The 12027-nt window shown below is 35.1% G+C and overlaps 1 protein-coding gene across 1 annotated transcript; it reads left to right on the top strand.

The window, feature by feature from the left end:
- The first annotated feature begins 523 nt into the window (after positions 1 to 523).
- LOC132628329 (uncharacterized) lies at positions 524 to 11358 on the top strand. Its single transcript, XM_060344121.1, is given in 4 exon segments — positions 524 to 679; positions 1152 to 2300; positions 9801 to 10733; positions 10735 to 11358. Coding segments are annotated over 3 exon segments (2523 nt in total). The 5' UTR covers positions 524 to 679; the 3' UTR covers positions 11176 to 11358.
- Positions 11359 to 12027: the final 669 nt, after the last annotated feature.

Here is a 12027-nt window from a genome sequence, read left to right as displayed (position 1 = left end):
ATTTTGGAGATGCTCAAGTCTTTAACTTTTCATAAAAATACTCCTAGCACTTTTAGGTGTATTTAGAATTTAATTTCAGCTATAAATTTCCCCCCAAATACTAATTAACAACAACAACAACTACAACATCATATCCAGTGAAATCTCACAAAATGAGATCTGAAAAGGGCAGTAGAAAACTTGTTTTCGGTAGACCCTCGATACAAGGACAAAAACTCAAATAAATGTCAAATACTAATTAGTAATTTAATAAAAATAATAACTAATCTGCTTCGATAAACTAAACTACATTATTGTTATAATTTTTTTTTTAAAATTGAATAAATCAGACGAGTGAATTTCACCCATGATTAAAACAAAAACAAAAATTCTCCAAGTTGGATTTTAATATACTTCAAGTTGGAATGATAATAATTGCAGGAAGTTGCAATCCATTTTTCTCCACCGATCAAAGGAAAGGACAAAAAAAGGTAACCTTAGCGTGAAGGTTCAAATAATGATATAGAAAGTCAGTAGGACACGTGTCATCCTATCATAGGCTAGTTCATTAGGCAATTTCGTGTAAAGTCGGTCATTAACACCTTTAAAAGGTGGCCTCTTTGTATGCATAGCCTTCATCCCATTGATTTCACATCTTTAATCAATTATTCTCTACTAGTCTTCAAAAACCTCTCTCAAGGTATTATTGTATATGTATTTGGGTGCTTATTTTGGTTGTATGAATGTTTCTTAGTTTAATTTTTATGTTGATTTTGTTTCAACGTTTTGTATATGCACCAAGTTTAGATATAGGTGCTGCTGCTTCATTTTTATTTATGTATTTTGTGCTAATCTGTTTTGTGGGGTCTGTGTTTAGGATCTGAAAAGCCTTTACTTCGTTTTTAAAAACTAAATCTTGATTTCGTTTCATCGAAGGAACCTTCTATTTCGATTTTAGAAGCTCAATTTTGATTTGTTTCAATGTTTTTTTTTATATGTGTCGAGTTGAATTGTGTGTGCTTATTTTGGTTGTAATACAGCTCTGTCCTCGTTTTATTTCTGCTCTGTGTGTTGGGTCTGTGTCTAGGATCTGAAATTATATTTGAAGAACTCAAATCTTGATCACCATTTTGAGTTTGTGTGCTAATCTTGGTTGAATTTTGTATATACAGATGCAGATCTTCGTGAAAACCCTCACCGGAAAGACCATCACCCTCGAGGTGGAAAGCTCCGACACAATCGACAATGTTAAGGCCAAGATTCAGGACAAGGAAGGGATCCCGCCAGACCAGCAAAGATTGATCTTTGCGGGAAAGCAACTCGAAGATGGCAGAACCCTAGCTGATTATAACATCCAGAAGGAATCCACCCTTCACTTGGTACTCCGTCTTCGTGGTGGGATGCAGATTTTTGTTAAGACACTAACAGGAAAGACGATCACCCTTGAGGTGGAAAGCTCCGACACCATTGACAACGTTAAGGCCAAGATCCAGGACAAGGAAGGGATTCCCCCAGACCAGCAGAGATTAATCTTTGCCGGCAAGCAGTTGGAAGACGGTCGTACCCTTGCCGATTACAATATTCAGAAGGAATCAACCCTTCACTTGGTTCTCCGTCTCCGTGGCGGTATGCAGATTTTTGTGAAGACTTTGACTGGCAAGACAATCACCCTTGAGGTGGAAAGCTCTGACACCATCGACAACGTTAAGGCCAAAATTCAGGACAAGGAGGGTATTCCCCCAGACCAGCAAAGACTGATCTTTGCTGGAAAGCAGTTGGAAGACGGCCGTACCCTTGCTGATTACAACATCCAGAAGGAATCAACCCTTCATTTGGTCCTCCGTCTCCGTGGTGGGATGCAAATCTTCGTGAAGACCTTGACGGGCAAGACTATTACCCTTGAGGTGGAAAGCTCTGACACCATTGACAACGTTAAGGCCAAGATTCAGGACAAAGAGGGTATTCCTCCAGACCAGCAAAGGTTGATTTTTGCAGGTAAGCAGTTGGAAGATGGCCGTACTCTCGCTGATTACAACATTCAGAAGGAGTCAACCCTTCATCTTGTGTTGAGGCTTAGAGGAGGGATGCAGATTTTTGTGAAGACATTAACTGGAAAGACCATTACTTTGGAGGTGGAGAGTTCTGATACTATTGACAATGTGAAGGCTAAGATTCAGGACAAGGAGGGTATCCCACCGGACCAGCAGAGGTTGATCTTTGCAGGGAAGCAGCTGGAAGATGGAAGGACACTGGCGGATTACAATATCCAAAAAGAGTCAACTTTGCACCTTGTCCTCCGTCTCCGTGGTGGTCTTTAAAGTGTCTATTGGTGGTGATAGTGCCTGTGTCTCGGGTCTGTTTCCTTCTATGTTGGGTTCATGAATTGGTGTCTGTTAATTGTCATCTTGTGTGATGTGTCCCAAGAGAGTCGAGAAGACTCGTGAACTCTTGTGTTTTTGTTGGTGAATAATATGTCCTAGTTATGGTTTAGGAAGTGTTTGACCTTGAACTTTTTTTTGTTTGCAATCTATGATAAGGACTATTATCTCAGAGTTTGGCCTTTTAAGCTCTTGTGTTGATGATCTTTAATGTTGTGGCATACTTTTGTTGAAGTTCAGTTTATATAGAGGACATGCTATATATCGTCGAACAGATTGAACTTTTTGAAATTTGACTACACTACTATTCTACCGGAAGTCTATGTTATCTGCTTACTGAGCATAAGAGAACTCTCTTCTGTGTATTAATATGCAAGGGAAATAAAATAGATGAGTGCGTACTTATAATTTCTTGTGTAGCTTAATTTCATTGCACTCCAACTCTGTTTATGCAATCCCTTCCTAAGATTGGATACTTTTGATTCTTCAACCTGATTTTGGATATTTTCCTCCATGGCTGCTGCTCATTTCAGTTTTAGCTTTAATGTTAACTTACAACCAGTTGCAAAATCTTTCGTAACATATGAGATGGAGAAGCCTTGAGCTACACATACTTCTTCTTGTGATAGTGTCCAAGAGAGTCTGAGAAGACGACTCCTCTTATGTTTCTGTTTTGTGAGTAATAATGTGGTTGTCTAAGATTGTTGGTCTTGAATTCTCTTTATCTTGTAATCAGGATAAGTATATCTCTCGTTCAATCTCGAACTTTGATTTTAAGCAGTTAGATATCTTGTGTAGTTCTACACAATTGATATCTGCAAGTGCGCAGTTGGTGATCTTCAATGTGATGATCCATTGACAGATAATTTTTCCCTACCAATGATGTCTACCTAAGAATGGCAGAATTTATAGTAATTGGGTTGGTAGGCTCTCTGTCATTTGCCTAATATTAGTCTTTGTAACTGTGCATGCTTTATAAAGTCTCTGGAGTAATTTATTGATCTTTTCGTTTAAGTTAAGATCCTTCAATCTAAAATATAAAGCCAGCCACTCTATATTGACAATGAGACCATAATGCTGCTATAGTCGTCTACTCTGCTCTCTGTATTTTAAGCTCAGATGGCATGATAAGCATCTGGTCTGTTGATTATGGCTTCATCAGTGTGACCCATTAGGATTTCATGATTTTGGGCTTGGATTCTTCCATGTACTCCACTTGTTGCATCTGAGCTGTGCAAGGACGCGGTGATATAACTAGCAAGTAAGTAGAGTTATTTTTTCTTCATCCAGGGGCTCATTCAATGAAGTAAGAAATAGTTGGTTAATTAGTGAAGTCTTAAAAACGAGAAGTACGAGATGATTTAGTGAGGTCTTAAAAATGAGAAGTACGAGATGTTTGGTTGATTATTGAGGTCTTGAAAATAAGAAGTAAGAGATGGTTGATTAGTGAGGTCTTAAAAACGTCATACAATTAGAGAATTCATTTCATGATAAGTCATTCAATTTTTGCTTACAGCTGGTAAGCCATGTGAACCTATACTTTTTAGCTTAAAGCTGGCAGATGGAGTTGGGTTGTTATGTTGTGAACGTACTGATAGACCCTTTTATTTAAGGTCAATGGATATGCTCAGTGTTCAAGTGGCATACTTCTATTTTCTTTTTACTTTGTAAGTTCCAGTTTATTTACTTCCATCTTTTGATGAAATCTGAGCAAAGCTTTGCTTCCTGTCCTCCTTGTTGGTGTCTCCTTAGAAGATTTGAGTAGAGACATTTTGATGATATGTTGAGTGCCAAAACAGCTCTAGTTTTTAGTTATGATTTGAGATTTTCTATGCAGAGTATATTCAGGACCTTATCTGTTTAGCTCAGGCATGTGGTTTAACACTTCACCTACAATGCAACCCTCGTGTTTAGTTGCCATCATCGAGTTTGCAATCCTGAATAGGCTGCCGGTTATCACCAGCAAGAAAGGTGAGGATCCCCCAATTCAACAAGGGCAGGTCGTCATGATCAGGACTTCGGCCATAACATAATCCACAAAAACAAAATGTGTTTCAACAAGTAAAGGGAGTTCGAGCAGACCCTATATATTTACTGCATATACTTAATTATACATATGTATTATTATGTTTATAATACATGTACATATGAATGGGTATTCATATAGGAAGTAGTTCCGGAATTGAACACCAAAGGCTCCTTTTAACTCAGGTAGTCAGAAGCACAGGGCCTAGCATAGGACATGTTAATCCAAATGAATTTAGGCAATTTTTGTACTCCCTTCACCACTTATCTCGAGTTCTTTTTGTATAGCAAGGGAATTCAACGGTTGATAAAGGGCAGCCAATGCATTAACCTCCCTCTATGGGCGGGGTCCGGAGAAAGGCTGGATCACAGGATCTATTGTACGCAACTTTATCTTGAATGTAGAAAACTGATTTACTTTTACGCTATTTGTATAATGCAATTTCCAAGGGGATCCAATTGAATTTGTTGGTAAATTTATTTTTAAGCTATTTGCGCAATATACTTTCACATGAGTGATCCGATTAAATCCTTTTGGCTCCTTTTAGCTCCGCCATTCTATGTTAGCGCTTCTTAATCGTTACTATTTGCCAAGCTTCGGTGATCAATTTCTGACATACTTGGGTTTTGAGACTAGTCGAGTATGTAGAACCCGATATTATATTATTTTCATATATGTATCTTCTTTAGAATGAACAGATGTAATAATAGTACTAACACGTTCTATTCACATAAAAATCACAATAATGTATATCAAAGATAATTAAGCTAGCGACAACAATGTTATTATGTCGCAACGTTTATTTTGTCAGATGCTAATAAATATTTTGTGCCTTCACTATAATTCTTATGATCGTCTTTTGTTTCTTCATTTCTGGTAACTCTATCCATCAAAGTTTGGACGCATGATAAAAAATTACTACTTCACTTAAGAGACGGATATTTTGTTGGAGTTTTTACCCGAGAAGTCAATTTTCTAAGAGTGTTTCATTAATAAGAGTACTTCTTTTATATTCAAAAAATGACACACTTCTTTACCATTTTAGCATGTTCTGAAATCACTTAGGGTTAATGAAGGACCACTAATTAAGAAATTAAGTTAAATCCTAATTAATGCATATAATTATCTCTTTCATCATCATCTTTCTCACTAAATAAGAAATTAGTTTACGAACTATTCCAATTAATATATGCATATCCCTTTCTCTTTCATCATTATTTTTTCACTAAGTAAGGAATTCGTTTAACACTAATTATCCTTATTTTCAGTTTTATGATATATGTATACCATGTATATCCTTAGGGATATCTTTATTATACCATGTATGTCTTTTATTATACCATTTATATCTTATTATATTGTATATATAATCAGATATACACACATAAAATGGTGGACAATTTTATTTTTCTTCAATATATATATATATATATATATATATATATATATATATATATATATATCAAATATATTATAATTATTATATCATGTATGTCTTTATTATGCCAGGTATATCTTTATTATATTGTGTATATAATTAGATATAATGTATATATTATTGTTTATACGTATGTTATACTCTCTCTCTCTATCTCTCTCTCTCTCTCTCTCTCTCTCTCTCTCTCTCTCTCTCTCTATATATATATATATATATATATATATATATATATATATATATAAAACAAAGCCACGAGAAAAGGAAAGAAAAAAAAAAACTATAAGGGGTCGTTTGGTAGATAGTCGAAATTATCCCGGGATTATAATCTCGGGACTAATTTATCCCATCTATTGGGATTATTTTATACCATCTAAAAGATGGTATAAAATAATCCCAGTATAAGTGGGATAAGAAGGTATAAGCTGGGATATCCCATCACTAATGTTTGGTACAAGGTATGAATTTATTCCAGGATAAATTTATACCTTTTATCAAACATGGTATAAAAATTAGTGTTGGATATCCCAGCTTATACATTCTACCAAACGGCCCCTAAAAGATTAAAAAAAGAGAGAAAAGAATGGAGTGATTGTATCAGCGAAAAAAGATAAAAAGATTGACCAAAAAAGTAGGAATAGTTCGTGGTTGTTTCTTATCCAGCTAAAATTTAGGGATGGTTATTTGGAAGTTGATAGATGCGTTAATATTTAATTGATATGGAATTATAAACTAATTAATGCTGCTATTAATGTGGAATTAGTTTAAAATGCTGCCTAGTTTTTTTTTCCCCTATTTTTTTTTTCATATAAGTTACTCCTAATAAGTAGTACTCCCTCCAGATAAAAAAAAAAAGAGTTCACTTAACCATTTGCACACCCCTTAAGAAAATACTAACTCCTAGACAAAAATAAGTAATTTGACCAAACTACCCCTAATTAAATAGGCATTGGAATTTGATCATATAATACTTAATATGGGCAAATATGGAAAAACACGATTAATTCTTTCTTGATTTGCTAAGTGGACTCTTTTTTTTATCCAAGAAAAAAAGGCTAAGTGAACTCTTTTTTTTATCCGGAGGGAGTAATAATTATTGACTTTTCCCCGAAAACATAAATAAGACGCAATTTTTCATAGGAAATAATACCTTTAGTCGTTTGGTAGGAGGGATAGAATGGGCTGGATTATTAATCCAATGAGATTGAAATTAATCCTATGTTTGATTGGTGGAATAACCTCAAATTCCATGTAGATAGGATTAAAGGTGGGATTAATAATCTCACATAAAGGGTGTGATTAGTAATCTCATCTACATGGGGTAACTTATCCTCCTACCAAACGACCCTTAGAACTAAAATTCAAAGGTAAATCCTAGGCAAGTAGTATTAATAACTAAATAAATTATCAATTAGTCCTACTATTATAGCTAAATTATATTAATAATATTTTTACGCGAATTTAAATTAATCAAATGACTGAGTTTGCACACCTTAAAATATTTTTTTTATTTAAAAAAAAAAGTCTTCTCACTTGGAATCTTGTATTTTAATATTCTTCAAGTTGAGTTGGAATGAAGTAATAATTTAGGAAGTTTCTATCCAAACGGCACCTAATTTATCTCCATTGATACAAAGTCAGTAGGACACGTGTCATCCTATCATAGGTTACTTTATTAGGCAATTTTGTCTAAAGTCGGCCATACCGCCATTCAAAGGAGACTCTTTGCATCCATAGCCTTTCATCCATTGATTTCACATCAATTTTTTTTTTTTTTTTTTTTTTAAATTGTTCTTCAAAAACCTCTGAAGGTATTATTTTTTCTTCTTTTAATTTTATGTAATTTGTTCTATTTGTTTTATTGGGTCTGTGTTTAGAATCAAAAAGGGCTTTTAATTCTGTTTTAAAGACTCGATCTTGATTTAGTTATATGAATGTTTCTTTGTTTAATTTTATGTAAATTTGTGCTATATGTTTTGTTGGGTCTGTGTTTATGATCTGAAAAACCTTTTAATTTTGTTTAAAGATTCAATCTTGATTTGGTTTTATAGCTTTGTTTCTGCACCAAGTTGAATTTTCTGTTTGTGGGGCTATGCCTTGTAATTATGTTTTAAAAATTCAATCTTGATTTTGTTTCAATGTTTTGTATATGCATCAAGTTTTTTTTTTTTTTTTTTTTTTTTGTATTTTGTGCTTATCTGTTCTTTTGGGTCTTTGTTTATGATCTGAAAAACCTTTTAATTCTGTTTAAAAATTTAATCTTGATTTGGTTTTATAGCTTGGTGTCTGCCTCAAGTTGAATTTTCTGTTTGTGGGGCTATCTGTTTTGTTGGATCTGAAAGGTCTTTTAATTCTATTTTAAAAATTCAATCTTGATTTTGTTTCAATGTTTTGTATATGCATCAAGTTGATTTTTTTAATGTGTTTTGTGCTTATCTGTTCTTTTGGGTCTTTGTTTATGATCTGAAAAATCTTTTAATTCTGTTTAAAAATTTAATCTTGATTTGGTTTTATAGCTTGGTGTCTGCCTCAAGTTGGATATTCTGTTTGTGGGGCTATCTGTTTTGTCGGATCTGAAAGGTCTTTTAATTCTATTTTAAAAATTCAATCTTGATTTTGTTTCAATGTTTTGTATATGCATCAAGTTGATTTTTTTTTTAATGTGTTTTGTGCTTATCTGTGCTTTTGGGTCTTTGTTTATGATCTGAAAAACCTTTTAATTCTGTTTAAAAATTCAATCTTGATTTGGTTTTCATAGCTTTGGGTCTGCCCCAAGTTGAATTTTTTGTTTTGGGGTTATCTGTTTTGTTCTATCTGTGTTTAGGATCTGAAAGGCCTTTTAATTATGTTTTAAAAATTCAATCTTGATTCTGTTTCAATGTTTTTTATATCCACCAAGTTGAATTTTTGTGCTTAATTTGTTGTGTCTATGTTTATGATCTGGAAAACCTTAAATTTCTATTATAAAAATTCAATCCTGATTTGGTTTTATAGCTTTGTTTCTGTACCAAGTTGAATTTTCTGTTTGTGGGCTATCTGTTTTGTTGGATCTGTGTTTAGGATCTGAAAGGCCTTTTAATTATGTTTTAAAAATTCAATCTTGATTCTGTTTCAATGTTTTGTATATGCACCAAGTTGAATTTTTGTGCTTTATTTGTTGTGTCTTTCTATGTTTATGATCTGGAAAACCTTCTATTTCTATTATAAAAACTCCATCTTTATTTCATTTTATAGCTTTGTATAAGCTGAGTTGGATTTGTGTTCTTATTTTGGCTGTATGGTTGTCTCTTTGTTTAATTTCATGTAATTAGTGCTATCTGTTTTATTTGGGTCTGTGTTTAGGATCAGTTAGTTCTGTTTTAAAAATTCAATCTTGATTTTGTTTCAATGTTTTGGTTGTATGATATCTGCTGCTGCTTCGATTAGTTTTTATTTTATTTTGTGCTATACTATGTTTTATTGGATCTGTGTTTATGATCTGGAAAACCTTTTAATTCTGTTTATAAATTCAATACTGATTTGGTTTTATAGCTTTGTTTCTGTACCAAGTTGAATTTTCTGTTTTTGGGCTATCTGTTTTGTTGGATCTGTGTTTAGGATCTGAAAAGCCTTTTAGTTCTGTTTTAGAATATCAATTTTGGTTTTGCTTGCAATGTTTTGTATATGCACCTAGTTGAATTTTCTGTAGTTTGTGCTATTTGTTTTGTTGGATCTGTGTTTAGAATCAGAAAGCCCTGTATTTATGTTTTAAAATATTAATCTTGATTTTGTTTCAGTGTTTTGTATATGAACCTGTTTATTGTCTGAAACCTTCTAATTCTATTTTAAAAAACTCAAATCTTGATTTTCTGTATTTTGTGCTGTTTGTATGTTGGGTTTGTGTTTAGGATCTGGAAAACCTTTCAATTCTATTAGAAAAACTCAATCGTGATCACCAATTTGAGTTTTTTGTGCTAATTTTTGTTGAATTTTGTATATACAGATGCAGATCTTTGTGAAAACCCTCACTGGTAAGACCATCACCCTCGAGGTGGAAAGCTCCGACACCATTGACAATGTTAAAGCTAAGATCCAGGACAAGGAAGGCATTCCCCCAGACCAGCAAAGGCTGATCTTCGCCGGAAAGCAGCTTGAAGATGGCAGAACCCTAGCCGATTACAACATCCAGAAGGAATCCACCCTCCACTTGGTGCTCCGTCTTCGTGGTGGGATGCAAATCTTTGTCAAAACCCTCACAGGAAAGACAATCACTCTCGAAGTTGAAAGCTCAGACACCATCGATAACGTCAAGGCTAAGATCCAAGACAAGGAAGGAATTCCTCCAGACCAGCAAAGGTTGATTTTTGCTGGTAAGCAGCTTGAAGACGGTCGTACTCTCGCTGATTACAACATCCAGAAGGAATCCACTCTCCACTTGGTCCTTCGTCTTCGTGGTGGGATGCAAATCTTTGTCAAAACCCTCACCGGAAAGACAATTACACTCGAGGTTGAAAGCTCCGACACCATCGATAACGTTAAGGCTAAGATTCAGGACAAAGAGGGTATCCCACCAGACCAGCAAAGGCTGATTTTTGCTGGCAAGCAATTGGAAGATGGCCGTACACTCGCTGACTACAACATCCAGAAGGAATCGACCCTTCACTTGGTGCTCCGTCTCCGTGGTGGGATGCAAATCTTTGTTAAGACCCTCACTGGGAAAACAATCACTCTCGAGGTTGAAAGCTCCGACACCATAGACAATGTTAAGGCGAAGATCCAAGACAAGGAAGGAATCCCACCAGACCAGCAAAGATTGATTTTTGCTGGTAAACAGTTGGAAGATGGAAGGACCCTAGCCGATTACAACATTCAAAAAGAGTCCACTCTCCATTTGGTGCTCCGTCTTCGTGGTGGGATGCAGATTTTTGTGAAGACTTTTGACTGGCAAGACTATCACTTTGGAGGTGGAAAGCTCTGACACCATTGACAATGTTAAGGCCAAGATCCAGGATAAAGAAGGAATCCCACCAGACCAGCAAAGGTTGATTTTTGCTGGTAAGCAATTGGAGGATGGAAGGACTCTGGCTGATTACAACATCCAGAAGGAATCGACCCTTCACTTGGTCCTCCGTCTCCGGGGTGGGATGCAGATTTTTGTGAAGACATTGACTGGGAAGACCATTACTTTGGAGGTGGAGAGTTCTGATACTATTGACAATGTGAAGGCTAAGATTCAGGACAAGGAGGGAATCCCACCAGATCAGCAGAGGCTGATCTTTGCTGGGAAGCAGCTCGAAGATGGAAGGACTTTGGCGGACTATAACATCCAAAAGGAGTCAACTTTGCACCTTGTCCTCCGTCTCCGTGGTGGTCTTTAAAGTGTATGTGTTTTGGGTTTGTTAAGTATTAGTGTCTGTTACTTGTGATCTTGTGAAAGAGAGACTTGTTCTCTTATGTTTGTGAATAATAATGTCCGAGTTAATGTTTAGAATGTTGGCCTTGGACTTTTCTGTCTGCAGCAATCAATGAGAAGACTATGATCTCAATGTTTGGTCTTTTAAGCTCTTGTGTAGTTCTAAAATTTGATGCAACTGCGAAGTTGATGATCTTTAATGTGGCACCGTACTCTTATGTTTTCTTACTTTGTTCAAGTCCAGTTTATTACATGCATCGTTGATGAATTCTGATATGTTGGGGTGCCAAAATGGCTCAAGAGTCTCTAAGCTATAATTAGAGATGCTTACTTGAATGCCCAATTTTAGTACTGAAGGTGGATATATTGATGTTAAACGTACCAGTAGCAGCAGGAGTTTTAAGATGATCTACAGGACATCATGTATATTGTCAGGCGGGATTGATCTCTCATTATATGCAAGAAAAAAGGGGACCAGTGTGTACTTGTGTTCTCTTTGTAGCCTAATTTCTTTATAGACTAACATGTACTACTATGTAATTCCTTCAGAAGATTGTATATTTTTGCTTAGTTTAACCTGATTCTGGTCCTTGTTATTTGGTGAATTCTTCTCCATAGCAGGTCATTTCAATTTTAGCCTTAATGTAAACTTGGAACTAGTTGCAAATTCTTCTGTAATTCCAATCAGCATGTGAGACGGGGAAGTTTTAAGAGCCTGTTTGGATTGGCTTACTTTAGGTGCTTTTAAACCAAAATAGACCTACTCTTGTGATGTGACCAAGAGAGTTGAGAAGACTGAATTCTCTTATGTTTCTAT

The sequence above is a fragment of the Lycium barbarum genome, chromosome 1 (genome assembly GCF_019175385.1).
Source record: "Lycium barbarum isolate Lr01 chromosome 1, ASM1917538v2, whole genome shotgun sequence".
Classification (NCBI taxonomy): domain Eukaryota; kingdom Viridiplantae; phylum Streptophyta; class Magnoliopsida; order Solanales; family Solanaceae; genus Lycium; species Lycium barbarum.
This window is presented reverse-complemented; position numbering and strand designations above follow the sequence as displayed.